Source organism: Wyeomyia smithii, chromosome 2 (assembly GCF_029784165.1).
Source record: "Wyeomyia smithii strain HCP4-BCI-WySm-NY-G18 chromosome 2, ASM2978416v1, whole genome shotgun sequence".
NCBI classification, from domain to species: domain Eukaryota; kingdom Metazoa; phylum Arthropoda; class Insecta; order Diptera; family Culicidae; genus Wyeomyia; species Wyeomyia smithii.
The window spans coordinates 7211556-7233182 of NC_073695.1; the positions used below are offsets into that span (position 1 = coordinate 7211556).

At 39.4% G+C, this 21627-nt stretch overlaps 1 protein-coding gene across 1 annotated transcript in view; it reads left to right on the top strand.

Moving 5' to 3' along the window:
* Nucleotides 1-13310: 13310 nt before the first annotated feature.
* LOC129725347 (Bardet-Biedl syndrome 1 protein homolog) overlaps nt 13311-21627 on the top strand; it is a 10173-nt gene continuing 1856 nt past the window's right edge. Inside the window, exons 1-3 of the mRNA XM_055681041.1 lie at nt 13311-13608; nt 21242-21510; nt 21570-21627. The exon at nt 21570-21627 is cut by the window's right edge and continues 1405 nt beyond it. Of these exons, the coding sequence (XP_055537016.1) occupies nt 13598-13608; nt 21242-21510; nt 21570-21627 (338 nt within the window). The 5' untranslated portion in view covers nt 13311-13597. The remainder of the gene's footprint in view (nt 13609-21241; nt 21511-21569) is intronic.

Genomic DNA, 21627 nt, shown 5'->3' on the forward strand with positions numbered 1-21627 from the left:
ATATGCTGGTTAAAGCACAGCTGCAAGTAATTAATACGAAGATTAGAACTCGAAAGCAAAAAATTTGGATGGATAAAAAAAACAAAAAAAAAAACTCTCAAAGCGAAGAAAACTAAACATTAAATAATAGTTTTTGCATAACAGTTGTTATCACTAATTATGTTTGTTTTGTTGAACATCTTTTATATATAATATAATAAAGCTTTTAAACCAATTACAACATTATATGTATCCATACTGAAATTGTTAAATTGATAGAACATTCAAGTGTTATCTAAGCTAAAAGTTGCACACCAACCATATACGACTATTGACAACCATTGTGCGGTTTCTCCTTTTATCTTCTCCACGAGTAATTGAAACCTTCATTTAATTGTACACTTCGTGGCCTGATCATTGAGTTTGAGTATGACGGCCGCACATTTCGTAGTTGCTTCCCGTGATGGATCTGAGCTAGTGAAGTTACACAGGGAACCACGTATATAGTAACTTGGGATTAGTTTACCATTTACACGTCATGGCCTGATTACTCGAATATTTCTTCTTAGTGCCTCGATAAGCTACATCACATTATATTATCAATATTCAACTCCCGGAATGGCGTTAGTGTTACATACCAACAATATACGCACGAAATCTGCAACATATTTTTTTTCTGTGAAAGTATGAAATTGAGTCAACTAAATTTAAAATTGAGTAAATTCAGTTTCGTGTGTGAATATGTCGGTCACACGCTCACAGAAATTCAACAACAATGCACAGTGGTACAGTAAGGCAATGTAGGCGGACATGAGTTTTTCGATGCGATTTTGTGGTTTTAGAGTAAATTTTTTCTAAGAACTTGTTTCCTATATCTAGTCTATTTTTTATGTGCAAATGAAAATTAGAGTGGTCCTGAAATCGACTAAATAAAAATACTAACTTTTTTATTTGCAGAAATAAATGTATACATTCATCGGCACAGTTGTAGATCAACTAATTTTAAGCAAATTTCGGTATTTCTTCACAATATTTATACAATATTTGTTCTTTCATATGATACAAAAAAAAAATATTTATATTTGCCCTAAACGGAAACATCAATATATCAAAAGGGCCTATTTTTAAAATAGAAATAGTGAAGAGTCCATCTATACAATATATCGACAATGTTTTTTTGTCAAAATTGTCGTATTTTTGATTAAAGTTACCGAAGAAAACTTTGTTTTTAAATTTGAATTGAAAAATAGAGCGAAAAGGCTTAGAATTAGTTGGTTTACAATTATTTATGCAAATGAAACCAAGTTAGTATGTTTTTATTTCGTTGATTTTAGGACCACCCTAGTTTTCATTCGCACATAAATAGAGGACTATGTATAAGAAACAACTTTTTACAAAAACTATGGCTTTAAATCGCAAACCAAAATCCTACGAAAAGCTTATGTCCGCATAAATTGCCTTACTGTACCACTGTGCAATGAGTTTAGTTACCTTTTTCACCACAAGAGGGGGTGTTCCCTGTCTGTCTTTACGGAAATATATGGGAAATTAGAGAGTGAACTATATTGTTATTTTAAGATATTTGTTGAGAGCAAATCAATGAAAATCCGAAGAAGCATAACATACCATAAACGTAATTTCAAAAGCAAATAAGTCCCCGAATTCTGACCCTGCAAATTCAAAATTTTCAACACTAATAAACCTAGGTTTTGTCCTAGAGCTCAAACTGGAGAAAAACCTTATATATTTATAGTCTTTTACCCTTTCCTTTGAATTTGGGTGCCCCTAGCGAAAATATTTATTTCAGAGACCCAAATAAGTTTTCCCATAAACAAACGTTGTAGTGATGAACCCGGCGAGCAATTACTCTGCAGCCTTTTGACGCACTGCTACATTTACAAGGGGCGCCAAACTTCACAAAAAAGGTTAAAAAGCTATAATATTCCACTTTTTCCAATTTTCCCGTTAATTGTTTCCGGAGAAAATGATAACCAAATATCGCAAGTGTCGTAGTTGTATTCCGTGAAAGTTTTCTTCGGCAGCATAAATTTTTGGAATGAGCATTTTTAAGCTGTGATCTTCTTTTCGTAATTGTTTCAATGCATTAAATTATTCCTGGCATCGGTTCGATCGTACTAAATCAACACCTTTGAACTTTTTTTCAGTGGACTGTTTGAGGTATGCGACATTTGATCTATACAGGCTCACCTTTTCAGCCGAGAATAGGGATCATTGCAGCCCTTAGCTTCGAGCTTCTTCTCTATTAGTCTGCGCTGTGCTCCAATCATCATAAAATAGTTTTTTTTTTCTCTCCAACTCTCGTGTTATAAATATAGAAAGTGAATCGCGCTTATCAGTCAGACACCCCGAGCACGGTTAGACCTTGTCTCCTCAATCATCATATTTATGCGTTTATGCGTGTGCTGCTGAGGGCCGGCGGCTAAACATTGAACACGTGTTAATGTTCATGCCTATTGATTGATGGGCACCACGGCAGTGCTGCTTATCGAGAGCTTATCGTCTAGTCGGAACGGGAAATGTTACCATTGGCCTTGATTTGGCTCTCTGCTGTGGCTTGGGCGGTGCAAGTGGTTTTGTAGAAATGCACACGGTGGTTGAAGCTCTTTTTCCCAGCATGAAATTCCACTTGCACTCAGTAGGGAAGGGAAACACTCGAGAAAAGTGAATAGCGTGGCATTTTAATCGGAGATAATGGCTTACCATCGGCTGGGAATGAAATAAAAACTAGTTTAATAGTTGACGGGTTGAGTTTGTTATACAAACATGCCACTAAAATTAAATTAATAACGATGGGACATCCTCAAACCGCATAATGGCAAAATAAAATTAGAATTGCTCGGTTTTCATAAACTAACCGAACAGCGAAATAGTAAAGTCAATAAACATGTAAATAATGACGGTAGACCACAGACTGTTTAGCATTAGCTCACGGCTCTGATCAGCCATGTCCTCTTGTCTGGAACTGCTCGCAGCTCGCAGTGAAACATTGAAAATCCCCGAGACGATGATGGCTATCTCTCGGTACATTGCAAATGTGTCACACCTACAATCGCTCAACAGACTACAGAACATTAAAATTAATAAGGTGAGTTACACGAGAGGTACGCAGCAGGACTCATACACAGATCGTTCCTGAAGGCCAATGACTTTACGTTTTCCTGTATCTGTGCTTGTGAAGATTTGAATCTCAATCTTAGCCGGAGTTGAATGAGGGTTTCTTCGGTCTGGCCGTTTTATTTTATCCTCAGTGGTAGCTGAAATGATCGTCAACTAAATGTTCTACTTCGATTCAACCAAACAATTCCATTTAAACCAAAGCTTAGAATAGATGAAACAAAGCAACAGCTAAGCTGTACACTACCTAATCGCCCAGACGTGCTTGGAAAAGTATTTCTGAAATATGACAAAACGATGATCTCAGCTGGTGCTGATGGCAAAAAAGTGCTAATTAACTGTGCGGCGAATACGTACGTGAATCCCAGGGCGGCAGCCGTTTAGTAAGCAAATAGAAAGTTTAAGTTCTATAAAAACAGTCCTACAGTACTGAAGCTTAATGTAATGAAATGTCACATCAGCTCTCTCAGGTCTCATCAGAGTACCCGACATTTCATGATTATTGCCGGTATACCAATAGCGTGAATCGCACAAAAGGTCATTATAATAATTAAACAAACAGGAAGAAAGCACAATCTGAATAAAGGTTAACGCAATAAAAAGTAATAAATTGGAATTTCTTTTCTGGTATGCATTCCAAGTTCCTAATATCTTTTACACCGACCTAAAATCATTGTTTGTGGCATTTTTATCATCGGTTTAATAACTGTTATGTTTTGTAAGGATTTTTACCTTACCCGAGCAGGAGAAAATATCATTATAATATCAAAGCCTGATATTGAAAACTTGATAATAGAATGCCTCATTTTGACCTTAATATGGTTTACATAGTTGGTAAAATAATAAAAAAATAATATCAAAATATTGTGCCTTCAAGACCATATGAATGACAAATCTGGATATTCTAAAACAAACCAATAACATAGACTAAAAATCATGAAAATAACCGGTTCCGATATTCCCGAATTATTGGATACTAAATACATACCCGAACATATTATCAATAATCAATAATGAATTATTTGCACATGAAGCGCGCCGTTAATGAGAAATTCAAAAATCGATTCAAATATCTTATGAAAGGCACCACAAGGTATGATATCAAAATTTAACATTATTTATATGCGTATTAGAAACGAAAAACATTATAAGACCTCATAACAAAATATGTTATTGATGAGTTATGATTTTCCTATTTCATCTTGCCCGGGTAACTTATATAGTAATAAATAATCAGCACCACGTCCGTAAAGTTGACGTAGAACTACATAAAGCTGTTTGTTACATTGCCTACATTATTGCATTCGAGAGTGATCGCAAGGGATTATTTCGGAGCAAACTTCTCCTCTTCAAACAATAGTCAAAAAGATTACGATTACGATTACGATTTACTTACTTACATACTTAGATGGCCGTACGTCCTAAGACATGGCCTGGTTCCACATAACGTGGTTCCGTCAATTTGCTCGGTCCATGGCTGCCTGCCTCCAGTTCCGCGGGCACCCGGTACTCTGCAGATCGTGCTCCATCTGGTCCACCCATCTCGCTCGTTGCGCCCCTCGCTTTCTCGTTTCCGCTGGATTTGAAGCGAGCACCAATTTTGCAGTGTAGCTATCCGGCATTCTAGCTACATGCCCAGCGTATCCTTCCAGCTTTAGCCACTTTCTGAATACTGGGTTCACCGTAGAGGCGCGCAAGCTCGTGGTTTATCCTACGTCTCTACACTCCGTTCTCCTGGACACCGCCAATGATGGTTCTTAGCACCCGACGTTAGAAAAGTCTTCCTCGGGCATTGTTCACGTCTCATGACGGTAGAGAACGACCGGTCTTATTAACGTTTTGTACAGGATACACTTGGTGCGAAGACTCAGATTCTGCGACCGTAATTTTTATGGAGCCCATGATAGGCACGACTTCCACTAATGATACGTCTCCTAATCTCCCGGGTGGTATCGTTGTTCTCAGTTACCAGAGAGTCGAGGTACACAAACTCGTCGATCATCTCGAACTCATCCCCGTCGATTGTTACCGTATTGCCTAAGCGTGCCCTGTCGTGCTCGGACCCACATGCAAGCATATACTTAGTTTTTGACGTATTATTCTTCAGTCCGATCCTATCTGCTTGACGTTTCAGTCGGATATACTGGTCTGCCACCGTCTCAAATTTTCTGCCGACAATATCCACGTCATTCGCAAAGCAAATAAATTGACCTGATCTGTTGAAAATCGTACCCCGCTTGTTAAACCCCGCTCGTCTCATAACACCCTCTAGCGCGACGTCAAACAATAAGCAGGAGAGACCATCACCTTGTTGGGGCTCCCTGTGTCGAAAATCAAGTACCGTTTTGATTCAAACTTCGAACAGTCTCAAACTTCGAACACTTCACAATAAAAATCGAATTATTATAGCTAGTGTAATAGAAAGAATGATTATTATATACCATTTCGTTCCTTGGCAGGTCCTTCACGCAGTGTTGAATAGCTCTTTAGTGTAGAGCCACTTCCGAGGAATCAGCAGTAGGCGTAGAATAAAGTGACAGTCAGTATTCAGACGGCTTGCCTATCTTTCTCTTAGCGATTACGTTGCAGTGTTCGGAGCTTGAATCAAAGCCCATTTCTGAATCCTACTTGTTTCCATATACAAAACGTGTTTAAATCTATATAAATAGCACTTCATTTCAACAAGGAAGCGTGCATAAAGGACGTAGCTTATTTATCGTTTTTTTTTTTGTAACCCATGGCAATACTTGATGGAGTACAAACCATGTTGCGGGCGCAAGCGTATGAACCAAAAGCTACAGGCACTACTTGGAAAGACTCCCATGGTGCACCTGACGGAGGTCGGGAGAATCTGATGAGCCGGACATGTCGCGAGAATGCCGAACGACAGTGCGATAGAGGGCCCAACGTGCAGGTTGGCTTGACTGAAGGAGACCTGCGAATATAAGGACCGGTGAATGGCCCAGAACCAAGTAGAATGAAGGAAAATTCTTGATGCGGCACGAGTCACCACGACTTCAGGCTGCCAAAGTAAGAGAAGCTATTTAACTTCTCTGGTATCCTAAGTTCCTCAATGTTTTGCAATTACTGTCGTTTTTTTTTTAAATTTTTTATCGGATTGAAATCAAAAACATTCTGTTGTTAATACCAATAACTCAATGAAATATTTTGTTTTATTATCTTAGGAACTGCTATCAAGTCAAAAGTGTTTAGCGTTTTTGGAGATTTGCTGTAAAAGGAATAAAAAGTTTGAAGCAACTCTATGTTCTATAATAACTCTGGAATACGAGAACTGATGGTTGGCGAATGGTTGGACACGTGTCACTTGAGATCCTATTGTGGTCATTCACCTCTGGCCAGCAACTCCTATCCCAACCTCCACGTGGTGCCGACCGGGATACGAGTAACCTTAGCGGAGATCGGGCAACCAACCCCGGTGGAGACTTTGGTCGTATGCTGACTGGGAAGGGGGAACGTACGCGGCTGTTTCCCCATGTTAGGGGTGGCGTACAACAGCGTCTGATCCGGAGCGGGCGGCTGAATCATGAAACGCGGTGTCTCGCCAGCTATATCAAAGACGGCAGCCCCGTCGCGAGACTAGGTATCGCAGCCCTAGTAAGGCAGCATACCGAATACTAAATACTACGAATAATCCAGATATAAATACGGAACGGAATAATCGGCATGGACCTAGGTGAACGAAAAAGGACGACGATTATTGGAAACTCGGTACTTGGAATGTAAGGACTCTACTCGAACCGGCACGCGCAAGTATCCTGGCTAGAGAGCTACGAAAGGTGAATGTGGAGGTTGCAGCTATCCAAGAGGTGCGGTGGCCGAAATCGGAAAACGCGAATTCCGGGCAGTAGATCCTATTGCGGACACTTCATTTAAGTACCACATCTACTATAGAGGCGGCGTGAAAGCAGAAAGAGAAGTCGGTTTCGTGTCAATTAAAAAACAGATGAAGCGTGTCATTAGATAGAGGCCAATCAGTGACCGTATATGTGTGTTGAGAATTAAGAGCAAATTATTCAGCTACAGCCTAATAAATGTGTACGCACCGACCAACGGGAAACCCGATGACGAAAAGGAGGAGTTCTATGAGCTCCTGGAAAAGACATACAATGAGTGCCCAGGACACGATATAAAGATTGTCATCGGAGATGCAAATGCACAGGTCGGGCAGGAAGACTTCTTCCGCCCCGTAACTGGTAAGGCAAGCTTCCACTCTACTACGTACGACAATGACCTGAGGCTTGTTAATTTCGCTGCAGCTAGGAGCTAAGAAGTTGGCTTATAGTTAGGAGCTAGGCAGTGGCACTTATTTTGCACGCCGGAACATACGTAAGCACACTCGGATGCACCCGAATGGAGTGCTTTGCTCTCAAATTGACCACGTTCTGATTGATGGATGGCACTTTTCAGACGTTACAGACGTGAGGTCGTTCAGAGACCCGAACGTTGACTCGGATCACTATCTGGTAGTAGCCAAAATCCGCGCCGGAATAAGGAGTGGCTGCAGAGTATTCGCAGAAGGTTGATGAACGGATTGAGGAACGATTGAGGAACGGATACAGGAACGGAATCGAAACGTGTCAGCCCCTGTCATGTGCAACGATAGGGAGGGGAACCTGATAACCGATAAAACAGAGGTGGCCAGGCGTTGGAAGGAACACTTCAGTGTGCTGTTGAACGGTGAGGGAAACAGTGGAGTCGATAGGAGCAGGATGACTATTGAGAATGATGGTCAACCTGTGGATCCACCATCCATAGACGAGGTGAAGAAAGCAGTGAAAGAGCTGAGAAACTGCAAGGTAGCCGGGAAGGACGGCATCCCCGCCGAACTCTTCTACAAAAAAGGACATCGCCTGGACTGTAGCAATTATCGGGGCATAACTCTTCTCAATACGGTGTATAAAATTCTCTCCCGCATCCTGTTCCACAGACTGAGGCCGTTGCAGGAGACCTTTGTTGGCGAGCACCAATGCGGTTTTCGAGGGGGACGCTCCACGACGGACCAAATGTTTACCTTGCGACAAATCCTCGATAAATTTCGAGAATTCAACTTGCAGACGCACCATCTGTTCATAGACTTCAGGGCGGCGTACGATTCAGTTAAGAAAAATGAATTATGGCAGATTATGAAAGAACATGGCTTCCCAACAAAGCTGATCAGGCTGATACGTGCCACCCTTGAAGGTTCTACATCAAGCGTCAGGATAACCGGTGAGATATCGGACTCGTTCGTGACGTTAGATGGTTTGAAGCAGGGTGACGTGCTGTCGAACTTATTGTTCAACATCGCATTGGAAGGTGCTATACGGAGGGCTGGTGTGCAGAGAAGCGGCACCATCATTACGAAGTTGCACATGCTTCTCGGTTTTGCGGACGATATTGACATCATTGGTATCAACCGTAGAGCTGTGGAAGAGGCCTTCGGACCTCTCAGGAGGGAAGCTGCGAGATTAGGGCTTGTCATAAACTTTGCCAAAACGAAATACATGGCAGAGTGCGTGGTAGTCCGTCGGAGGTTGGTGCTGCGGTGGTGCTAGATGGGGAAACATTTGAAGTAGTTGACGAATTTATTTGCCTGGGAACATTAGTGACATGTGACAACGAGGTTAGCCGTGAGATAAAGAGGCGGATAGCAGCCGCAAACAGGGCCTTTTACGGATTACGTAACCAGCTAAGGTCCCGCAGTCTGCAAATCCGTACTAAACTTGCACTCTATGAAACACTGATTCTTCCGGTGGCTCTCTACGGCCATGAATCATGGACGCTGAAAGAGGCTGATCGGCGAGCTCTTGGTGTTTTTGAGCGTAGGATTTTGCGTTCAATCCTTGGCGGCAAACTAGAAAATGGTGTTTGGCGCAGACGCATGAACCATGAAGTGTACCAGGCATATAAATCGGCGGATATAGTCAAGCGGATAAAACAAGACAGGCTCAGTGAGCTGGGCATGTAGCGAGAATGCCGGATGAGCGTCAAGCGGAGGCTATATTCAGCAGGAATCCCGATAGAGGTCGTCGACTTCGAGGTAGACCCCGCATTCGTTGGATGTGTGCTGTCGACGAGGATGCACGCGAAATAGGTGTTAAGGGCGATTGGAGGATAGCAACCCAAGACCGAGGGACATGGGGACGTATTCTGGATTCGGTACTGGATAGATAATCGGTCTGTCGCCTTAAAAGTAAAAGTAAGTACGAGAATTGATTAAACCAAACTTGGCATACGCGTCCTTCATACAAACCTCTGACAGGTTGAGACAGTCAAGATTTTTTGTTCATTACTGACTAAAACCAAATGGTATGTGTGTTTTCAAACCCATCCTATGTTTGGAGCTCGGAAGTTGATGTTCGATCCCCTTTTAAACTGTATAAACTGTGGAAACCATTTTCAACTCAAGATGGCTGCCTTATTTTTCTGAAAAGCTGAAAAGGCTCGTTTATCGGTATTTCGTAAACAGAGCGAAGAGAAGGTGAAATATGATCTCTTACAGATAGTTACAAATGATTTTTAAGAATTAGTTTCCGTTTTGAAGTTAATCGACATTTTCTAATATTTTGCCTACACGATCAACTGTCGTTGTTTCCACCGATACTTATTACCCCATTTTAGGGGTTAAAGCGGGTATTGTTGTTGATCTCTACCAAACCTGATATACGTATTCTTCAACATAAAGAAGGTCATAGGAAAGTAGCCTACGCTAAGATAAAGTTTCCAAAAAGTTACTGGTTCAAGAGTTGATTCATCCAACAACTTACTTACCTGGTGGTAGAATGTGTATCTTATAAATTGACATCCCTCCCAAACTCAGAATAAATATCAGTATTAAAAGAATAATTATAATGTTATTACTAACTGGACAGATAGTACTCCCGAGAAAGCTCACCGAGCAAGAGACCTTGGATCTTGGATCACCGGATCGGCTTGCTACGGGGTAATCGGAGTGGCTGCACGGGAAAAAGCTGTGCAAGAAACTATTGAATTCCTAGGAGGTTTCGTTTAAGCTTGAATTGAAAAACTGTTAATTCAATTTCTGAGTTTTTACTTTAATATCTAAGGCGTGCGTGTGGTTGTGTGTGTGGTGTGGGCGCTAGCGGATCAATTTCTGCTCACAGTACGTACCGGCTATCTCGAAGGGTTCTGGTTCTGGCGATGCGATGCTGTGTTGCTGTTGCTGTGAAGCTGTGTTGCTGGTTGCGGGGAAGGGAAAAACTAGTTGCTGTTCTGCGCTGACTAGAACACTGGCTATGCCTAATCGCAATGGCGGATGTGTGGCTTGGCAGGGAAGCGGGTTCTCCGGCGTCTTCCTTCTTTGACTCAATCGATTGGTCACAAACGAGACCGTATTGGCGCCACCGAGAAGGGTCCACCTTTACGATCAGAGCCAGTTGCTCGAGTATTCCGCGGGCTCGTCGCTGTCCGAAACTCCTTTGCGGTTAGACGTAGGTGGATTTCACCACCTAGGCAGACTCGTGTGAAGTGAGAGAACGGCACTCACTTTGCTATTTTTTTTTGCAAAATCTCTACTCACTTGCTTCTCACACGAATGCTGCGGAACTTCTGACCGTTTGGCGGTTTTTCGATTTTCGGTTCCCATTTTAGTATAACAATTTTTGTGTTTTGTATCCTACTAATCTTTTAACAATATTTATATTTTAAATTACTATTCCTACTAACACACTACATTGGCACAAAATACACAATAGTGAAAGACGTTACATTTAGCACATTTTTAAAAATACCAAGGACAATTTGTACAACGGTTACAATGTAATCTCATGAAGTGTATCCGCCCACGCTCTTGTAGATAAGAGAGCAATAATTCATCCTTCGACAGCAAAAAATACGATAGTAAATAGAATAGAATAGAAAGAATAGATTTTTCATATTTTATAACAGTTAGTATAGATTTTCCGAAGCCACATTCGCGAGCTAAATTAAATTGCGTAAAATTTCTTTCAAATAAACTATAATCATTTATGTTGTATCTGATATTCGTTAAATTTTGGGCAGAATGATCTCTTGCAATTCTTGAATTTGAGAATGACCTAGACCTTCGACTTTTAGATCCCACCAGTTAAACCTCAGCCGCTTTCATTTCGCCGCATTAACAAGAGCTATATAGAGATTGTATCCTGAACAGAGTATAAAAATTTGCATGTGTAAAACGGATCAAAATAAAACGGGCACCATGTACCCTTATAAAGTTTCATATTGCGTAATCATGCCAAATTTGATAAAAAGTGGCTCTTTTAAGGGGTTATATACCTTTTTGGTCGAGAAAAATGAAGGAAGTTTGAATTTATTTTTGAGTGCATAGCACCATTTTTATTGCATCAAAGTGGTATTTTTCTGAAAGTACAGTTTATCAACAACGTTTGATTTTGAGATATACCAATTATTACTGGAGTAATGGCCTTTTCCTCGAAACGCTTTTTTTTTGCAGAGGCTTGCGGTGATCCTGATAGAGACTCAGCGGGTCAACTGAAATCAAAAACCCATATTATTTCATTAGTCTAGAAGTGTGCCGTGTCCTTGAACGATCGCTTTTATGAGTACTTTGTTTTTGGTGCAAACGGGAACTTTTTCCCGAAAAAATGCACGTTTTGAGCGCTAAAAAACACATTAAATTTTTTTGCGGCAAAATGTAACTGTATGTTGAAAAAAGCGATCGTTCAAGGGCCGGCGAATTTAATAACGAAAATTTAAAAAAAGTAGATTTCCCGTAATCACGATCACGGCAAAGTCATTTTTTGAGAAACACCATTCCGAGATAAACGCGTATAAAGTTTCAAGTTTAGCCTATGCGGCCGTGGCGAGGCGCGTTGTAAATCGCTGTAACTTTCTTCATGAAAATTTGTGAAAATGTTCTCAAGATGTTGTACTTCAAGATAATGCAATAAAAAATCGATTTTTTGGAAACTAAAAAGGAATACAACCCCTTAATAAAAAGTAACTCTTTTAAAGGAAGTGATGGGAAACATTACAAGCATTCGTTCCGAATTTTGAGAAAGTTGAAAATATAGGTCGTAATCAAAGAGCTTCATGTTCACCAGTTACCTATAATACAATTTTATAAGTTTGATACAACAACAATATGATGGATGATTTCTCTGCAACGTTTCAACGACTTATGGTCGATTGTAATGCCAACATCTTTTACAGAACAGGATCATTTCCATTTAAATCAACAGTACTCTTCAAAACTTCACGGTTTCCTCTACGCTACGGTTCTACGTCGCACCGCAATTGATACCTAATTACACGTAATAGTTTTCTCCACGAGTACGAACGTCATCGAGAATCTTTTCATAAACGCAAACCAAAGTTTTGCCCAACGGCAACAACATGCATTGCATTGATAGAGGCAGTCCGGTGCTGTTACAGCTGGCGTTCAGTTGTGGGGAAATTGGCTTGCGGTCTACGGAATTTACGAATGAATTTCAATTTAGTGAATGGAGGACCGGTCTTTTATTTTTCGCGCACATGGTCGCGATCCACGCTGCATAGGTAAAAAATGGTTATTTTTTCTGCTACCCGACATTGGCGAATGGCCAAGTGATCCTCAGCCGGTCGGTTGGTCGGTCGGTCGGCGTGCAATCCAATGATGGACGATGGTCAAGCAACATTACCCGCAACCACCAGATGGAAGGAAAAACCTCTGCACCGGTGCATGGTATCAGTTTGAATGAAGAGGCAATTGTCTGCTGGCTTTAAGTGATTTTAGAAGAGTGTGAAGATACGCGGTAGATAATCAAGTGGTATCTGGAGTATCACTTACTCGCAAGGTCACGACGATAGGATAAGTTGCACATTCGAGTGGCAGTTAACCGGAAGGACGGAAGTAGAAACTGTTTGCTTAAGTCGTTGCTTTTCCGTCAAGTGAAAGGGGACAATTGAAATCCGAATTGCATCCATCTGCCAATCATAAGCAATTTTGCAACAGTATTGCACAATCAAGTTTATGAGGTCTGTGCCATCTGTGTGTCTTTCCCGAAACAAAATGCTCTGTTCGCGCCTCTTCACGAAAAACCAAACTCGCAGTGGATCAGCAAACAGCCGCGGGCACAGTTTGGTGTTGGTTTCCGTTCGCTCATAACAGACACTATGCGCATGCCTTCTCTCGAAGCAGATTTCCCAGCAGCACCGTCATAAAGCACAGCTGTTGTTGGGGTGGGAAACCAGCTTGCGATGCACTTTAAGCGCGTCTCAACGGTGGAGTCACACCGGTGCAACAAGTTCTCCGCCTTAACCACTCGTTCCCAATGGCAACCATTGCCGAGGAAAATAAAACAACAAAACAGAAAGTTCGTTCTCTGCCCCAAAACAAAGTAAGGAAAGTTTCGCTTGAATTCGGCTGCGAAAAGTGCTGCGGTTAAATCTATCTCGAAGGTTGATTTCCATCGTAAATCTTGCAGTGGCACTAATTCCTAGCTCACTGAAGCACCATCGTGTCCGGAGAGTGCGGTTAATCATGTTCCTGAGGTAGGTCCATTTGCGCTGCAGTTAGTTTCACTTGGTGGAAAGTAAAGCAAAAAAAACCTGACAGGTTGAAATCTTTACGTCAAACAGATTCGTTACGCAATGCTAGGCTATATTGACTAGCCAGTGGTAAATACTGTCTTGATACTGTTATTACTAATAAGCGACCAATGTTTCCACAGTGCTCTGCTTGATTGGACGCTTTCTTTCTTGCTTCGTTTTCTACGAAGAGTAATTATGGCAGTAGATGAATACTGTTTTCCACACCTGCGGAATCTGGCGGGCAGTTTATCGAAAGGCAAAGAAAAAACAAACAAATGAACGAATAAGTTACACTCGCACTTGCCGGATGGTTTGCCGTAAAGTGGCGTTATGATTGAGGAATTTAACTGCTATACATAATTCGCGAATCGGGAACTGGCCTTTACTTTGAATTTCATTTTGATCATTGCAAAATTTATATAATTCTCTGGCTTAAACTGCCGTGCATAGCATGTCAGTCCCACCTGCATTTTCAGCAAGCCGAGAAAAACGTGTTTTTATATGATTTTATGACATTGCTTCTTACGAGATGGGACAATATGTTTGGATGTTTTCCAGCAGCTTTTCAGAACAAAGTTGTTGAGCACATTCATTGTAACGTAACTACGCATTGTTATCTACCATTTACGCGTAATAACTCAATTTTACTAAAAAAGTAGGAGGGTGGTATTCAAGACACGACCGCATGACGTTGGACTACGGTATTCTTATATTCCATTAAAACAAATAATAGAGAGAATTGCAACTCTAGTATTTGCTGCAATTTTATCTAACAGTGCATTTCTGAATGCTGAGACGTTAGAACGTTATAAATAATAATATATACTAAAAGAATGGATATCTTTTATTTAATCACTGTCATTTCATACATATTCGAATCAACCCTTTGTTTGCTGCACTACCAAGACAATCATTTAATTGAGCGAATTGGTAAAATTTTCCTATCTAAGCAAAAAGCAAACTTTACGAAACTATCTGAAATTGGAGCCCGAACGATTCAACCGAAAATTTTAAATTTGAAAATTGTTTGACATTTAATCGATAAAACTCATGCTAGGTTAGTTCCAGCCCAGCATATAACTTCATGTATTTGAAAAAAAAAACGTTTGGTTCAGTAACTCAATATAGCAAGAGCTCAATCACACGTTTTTCGGTAGTTGTTATCAAGGTTTGGGCGAGTGACAGGAAAATATCTTAACTTCTTCAGTTGTGATTTAGAGCATTTCTAATTGTTTTGTTATTTTTCACGATAGCGACAAGTTTGTTTCTTTCTCTGTGTGCGAGAAACAAAATCAAAACCGCGCACCGAGAAACAAAAACGAAAATTTAATGAATGCTCATTGAGAAAACTTGCAACTCTTTTTACCAATAATTTATGATACTCAAAAGAACCCGTTTTGATCTAAGTCAAATTTCTAGTAAATAAGTGTTGATCATTCATAGGTAGTAATTTTTCCTCTAAGAATAAAGACTGGCTGAAGAAGTTAAAATCGCTGCTGTAAAATCAAATTCACAACTGTGTTCGTTAAGACGTTTTAATATTTTCAATGACAATAATAATCTTCGATAAACACCCGCTATAGTTATTCACACACATGCTATAACTATCTAAACACGCGTTAAAACTATTCATACACACGCTGTAGCTATAGCTATCCATACACACGCTAATCCTTTCCATACATCCGATACAACTATCTATACACACGCATAACTATGCAACCATGTGCTATTACTATCCATACATACGCTATAACTAATCATTACACACGCAGCAGCTATCCACACACAAGCTATAACTATCCGTACACACGCTGAAGATATACACGCAATAGCCATAATATGCTACACATGCTAGTGTCTTACACACGCTATAGCTAGCCATACACACGCAACAGCGCCATCCCTATCATCGCAAATGGCATAGCAATACAGATGCACATACGCTATATGTGCACACTGCACACACACTAAATGGCGGTAGCTTTCCTAGTGGCGGTGCTGGCTCGTGCAGTTTCTGGCTGTTTTCATCCAACGATATCTGTATTGGATTACCGCTGGTGGGGTCCAACTCAGATCGAAGGAGAACCGAACTGAATGAAGAAATGCAGCTTCCCACTACCTCCGCCGCTGCTGCCTGATACCACCGCTCTGGTTCTGCTGCAGCTCAGTTTGGCCGCTGGAATCAGCCACCGCTGCTGATTATACAAGACCGGCCTGGTGGCCTTTCACTTGTTAACTGATGACTGCTATGAGACGACACAGGCTATTATATAGCCCAAAGCAAAAATCCATCCGCGAGCAAACAAGAAGCGAGCTTGTGATTGGTTGAATGTGCACGACTTTTAACACAACTTTTAACTAGTTTAGTATCGAAAACATATTTAAATTACTATATGACAATCTTGCGCAATATTTCCCCCATCAATCAAGCCATTGGTGTTTAGAATCTGTTCAGTGGTAATGATAAAAGAAGCATTTTAAAACGGTGTTGAAACACCTGTTGCAGCTACCGAAAGCGAGCTCGTTATTGGTTGAAAGCTGTGAGACTGTTTACAAAGTCAGATCGGTTGTATCCGTTAGTGTCGACTGTGCTTGTGAAGAGAGGTGGTGATTGGTTGCTCGGTATGATTTAGACAATCGATGTGATTTATCAATTTTTCAATAGTGTATCTCGAACAATAGGTTATTTTTGTTACATAAATTCAACCGTAAAAGAATTTCTGATCGGTTGATACCAAAACCTCGAAATTCTGAAAAGAAATGACTGATATATAAGCGCTCAAAACCTGACCACTTTTCCCTGGTTTTCCCCGGTTGAATTACTAGATTTTCAAATTCAGGTGCCTAACTTCGATATAGACGTTAGTCCAACGTCAAAAGCAAATGGGACTGACTTGCTATGCGCGGCAGTAAAGCTGTGCGCAATATTTCTGCTTAAGAGTAGATGCAAGTTTTTGGACATAAGGATGAGTTAAAAATCTTCATTCTTCTACATCCCATATTTTCTCCTAAATTTTTTTTTGAATCAGTGGAAAAAAAATTATATGCTAGAATCACTTGAAACTTGCCAGAGACATATAAGAAAATCTTTCTAAATTTCCAATTCTGTAAATTAATGAGTATTGTCCCTCTAGTTTTTATGTGAGTGCCAAACAAATATTAACAATATTCGATCCATTAGACAAGCATTTTTTTTTTTTTTTTTTTTTTTTAAGGGGGAATTTGTTAGTAGCTTAAGTATTTATGATAAATATTAGTAAATAATGAGTATGTGTGTCCAATCACAAATGGTGACTTCTCAACACTGTTAGAAATTTGTAATTTTAATTGTTAGGATTTGTTTGCTTTCGCAATTAGGACTTATCATTCGTAGGGATTTAAACCTACTTGTCAGAAAAGGGGAAGTAAACTTACAACTAACTTAATTGCTAACTTATTGGCTATAAAGAGAGCTTATCGTAGCAATTGAGGATTGCAACGATTTTTGTCGAAAATTGTTAATAATTTTATTTGACATAGCTTCTAATGGTTCAACACCAGTAAGTCTATGTAATTCGAGTGTACCAAACCAAGGAGGACGCTTCAAAATCATTTCCAGAATTTTATTCTGAATCCTTTGAAGCGTTTTCTTCCTTGTTGAACAGCAACTTGACCAGATCGGTACAGCATAAAGCATTGCTGGTCTAAAAATTTGTTTGTAAGTCAAAAGTTTGTTCTTTAAACAAAGTTTAGAATTCCTGTTAATGAGAGGATATAAACATCTCGTATATTTGATGCACTTGGCTTGTATACTCTCAATGTGCTCTTTGAAAATAAGTTTTTTATCATAAATTAGTCCCAAGTACTCAACCTTGTCGGACCAACTTAAAATAACCCCATTCATCTTGACAACGTGATTATTGTTTGACTTGAGGAAAGAAGCCCTAGGCTTATGCGGAAAAATTATCATTTGAGTTTTAGAAGCATTGGGAGAGATTTTCCACTTTTGCAAGTAGGAAGAAAAAATATCTAAACTTTTCTGCAATCGACTGCATATGACACGAAGACTTTTTCCTTTTACGAAAATGCTTGTGTCATCGCAGAACAATGACTTTGTGCATCCTGGAGGCAAATCAGGAAGATCTGAAGTGAATATGTTGTACAGGACTGGACCCAAGACTGAACCTTGAGGTACACCTGCTCTGACAGGAAATCTATCAGATTTTGAATTCTGATAGACAACCTGCAGAGTTCGATCAGTAAGATAATTTTTTAAAATTTTGATTAGGAAAATTGGAAAATTAATAGTTTGCAATTTCGCAATCAAACCTTTATGCCAAACACTGTCGAATGCTTTTTCTATGTCTAAAAGAGCAGCTCCAGTGGAATAACCTTCAGATTTGTTAGCTCGTATCATATTAGTAACTCTGAGCAATTGATGAGTTGTGGAATGCCCATGGCGAAATCCAAACTGTTCATTTGCAAAAATTGAATTTTCGTTGATGTGTGACATCATTCTGTTAAGAATAATTCTCTCAAACAGTTTACTTATTGAAGAAAGCAAACTGATTGGTCGATAACTTGAAACTTCAGCTGGGTTCTTATCCGGTTTTAAAATGGGAGTAATTTTTGCATTTTTCCATAATTTGGGAAAATATGCAATTTTGAAGCAGCAATTGAAAATTTTTACTAAAAATTCCATTGTGCTCTCAGGGAGATGTTTGATTAGTATATTAAAGATTCCATCGTCACCAGGTGCTTTCATATTTTTGAAATTTTTAATAATTGATTTAATCTCATTCAAGTTAGTTTCAGTTATTTCTGCAGGTAAAAAATTCTGGGAAGAAATTAAATCAAATTGACGTGTGACTTCATTTTCAATTGGACTCACAAAATTCAAATTTGAGTTATGAACACTCTCAAACTGCTGAGCAAGTCTTTGAGCCTTTTGTTCATTGGATACAAGAAAACGTTCACCATCTTTTAAAACTGGAATAGGCTTTGAAGGTTTCTTAAGAATCTTCGACAGCTTCCAAAATGGTTTTGAATATGGTTTCAATTTTTCAACTTTAGTCTCAAAATTTTGATTTCTCAGAAGAGTAAATCTATGTTTAATCTCTTTCTGTAAATCTTTATAAATAGTTTTAAAAACAGGGTCACGAGAACGTTGATATTGACGTCTGCGGACATTTTTCAAACGAATTAGAAGTTGAAGATTTTCGTCAATTATTGGTGAATCAAATTTCACTTGAGCCTTTGGAACAGAATAATTCCTGGCATCAACAATTGCACATTTTAATGCTTCCAAAGCGGAATCAATATTCACTTCGTTTTGCAAATCAAGCTCATTATTGAAATTTCTCTCAATATAATTTTTTGTATCTTTCCCAATTAGCTTTGTTATAATTAAAAACAGAGCTCATAGGGTTTAAAACTGATTCATGTGATAAAGAAAAAGTTATTGGAAGATGGTCAGAATCAAAGTCAGCATGTGTGATCAAATCACTGCATACATGACTTTGATCTGTCAGCACCAAATCAATTGTTGAAGGGTTTCTTACAGAAGAAAAGCATGTAGGACTATTCGGTGACAAAATAGAATAGTATCCTGAAGAACAATCATTGAATAAAATTTTGCCATTGGAATTACTTTGAGAATTATTCCATGAACGATGTTTAGCGTTAAAATCGCCGATTATGAAAAATTTCGAACGATTTCTGGTGAGTTTTTGTAAATCACCTTTAAAATAATTTTTGGGCTCGCGTGTGCATTGAAATGGTAAATATGCTGCGGCAATAAATAAAATCCCAAGTTCAGTTTGAGTTTCAATAACTTTCGTCTCAAGATGGGGAAGAGCACGATGTTTGATTCGGCGATGAATAACAATTGCAACTCCACCGCCGGAACCCTGAATCCTATCATATCTATGAACCACGTAATTGGGCTCATATTTTAATTTTATGTTAGGTTTCAAAAATGTTTCAGTAATAATTGCAATATGCACATTATTTACTGTTAAAAAATTAAAAAGCTCATTCTCATTGGCTTTCAATGAGCGAGCATTCCAATTTAATATTTTAATTGTTTTATTTAAAATCATTGCTAAATTTTAAATTAGAAACAATTTTAATAGTAAAATTTGTGCCTATTTGAATGGCTTCAAACATTGATTTTGCCTGCAACATGGCGTTCATAAGATCGAACATTGCCTGTTGCAAAAAAGAAAGTTTACCTGCCGTAATAGGCCCCAGGCAGCTGACATTAGAAAAAATATTTTCGGCAGCAATATTAGCTGGAGTAATAGGTGTACAATTATTTTCTAGCGTGTTTTGCTTACCCATATTAACGGTCATTTTCGAACTACCAACACTAGGCGGTATAATGTTCGAACTACCTGTAACCTGTGCATAAGTTAAACGGGTATGCAAAGGAGTAGGTAAACTATGCGTCACTGGTACGCTTGGAGAATTTTGTTTTGAAGTTGGTTTTAATTGAGAAATTGAATTTTGTTTACCTTGCCTTGCCTTAACAATTGCTAAACGGACTGGGCATTGATAAAAATTTGACATATGGTTGCCGTTACAATTCGCACAGCGAAAATTTTTACTCTCTTTCACAGGACATGTGTCCTTTTTGTGAGAAGAGTCTCCACAATTAGGACATTTTTAGTCCATGTTACAGAATTTGGAACCATGGCCATAACGTTGGCAAGTACGGCATTGGGTGATATGCTTTTCACCTCCGCCATACTTCCTATAAATTTCCCACTTTACATGCACATTATACAAAGCATGTGCTTATTCAAAAAATTTTAAGTTGTTAACCTCATTGCGGTTAAAATGAATTAAATAATTAACAAGGGAAATTCCAGTTCTCTGACTGTTTTCGCTTCGTGATTTTTGTTTCATTAGAATTACTTGGGTAGGGGCTATGCCAAGTAATTCTGTTAAAGTAAGTCAACGGTTTGATCGTTGGTGAGACCTTTCAAGACAACCTTGAACGGCTTGGTGTTCTTGGTGTCATATGTAAAAAATTTGTACATCTTGTCAGTTAAATACTGAACAAGACGATCACGACCCTTTACTGAGTCGGCTAATAAGCGGCATTCACCTCTGCGGCCAATTTGATAGGTAACTTTAACGTCAGAAACAAACGTTGAAAGTTCCTTTTTGAATATATTAAATTCAGAAGAAATAGTTACCACAACAGGTGGAACTTTCTCCTTTTTTAAAGATTTTATATTTTGTATAGTTTCATTATTAATAACTTCCATTTCACCAGCTTCAGAAAGAGATGCCTCTCTTTTCCTCCCCGCAGCGATGCGAGGTTTCTTTTTCCGTCCAGCCATTTCAGGTGATACGAAAAAAGTTAAAACAAATGTTAAATTCAAAAGTAGGTAGTCTTGAGAAAGACTGATGGGAAATAACTTTCAGGTAATCTTTAAAAGACACACTGACAAAACACAAACTTTGAAGCTATAGGCAGTCAAAGACCAGTCCACAAGCTACCGAAAAAACGTCTGATCTGTAGGACAGTTCAAGACGCACTGATGATTAGACAAGCATTATTTTGGATATGCCCCCTGGTGATGTTTTTCTTTTTTCCTTTCAGCAAAACAAAAGTGACGGAAAAATGGCTGGATGCCCAGTGCGATGGGACGGCAGCTCTGCACACGCTACCATCGTGTATGTCCTTGTGCGACCTGAAGAATGACAACTACTACCAGCTGATAATCGTCGACGTTCCACTGTTCGATTTCGATTCCAAACCAAAGCTTAAAGTGTACAAAGGGACCAATCTGACGAGCGAGCAAAACCTACCGGGAATTCCTTCCGCCGTAGAAAGTCTTTACATCAACGAACAGGAACCGAAAATTCCCAGTACTACGAAATAGAATACCCCATTCAATCTCAGTAAATCACATTAACAATTCTTGCAGTAATCGCGGTGGCCATCGCCTCATCGGTCCTGTTCTACCGAAACATGAAACCATACTA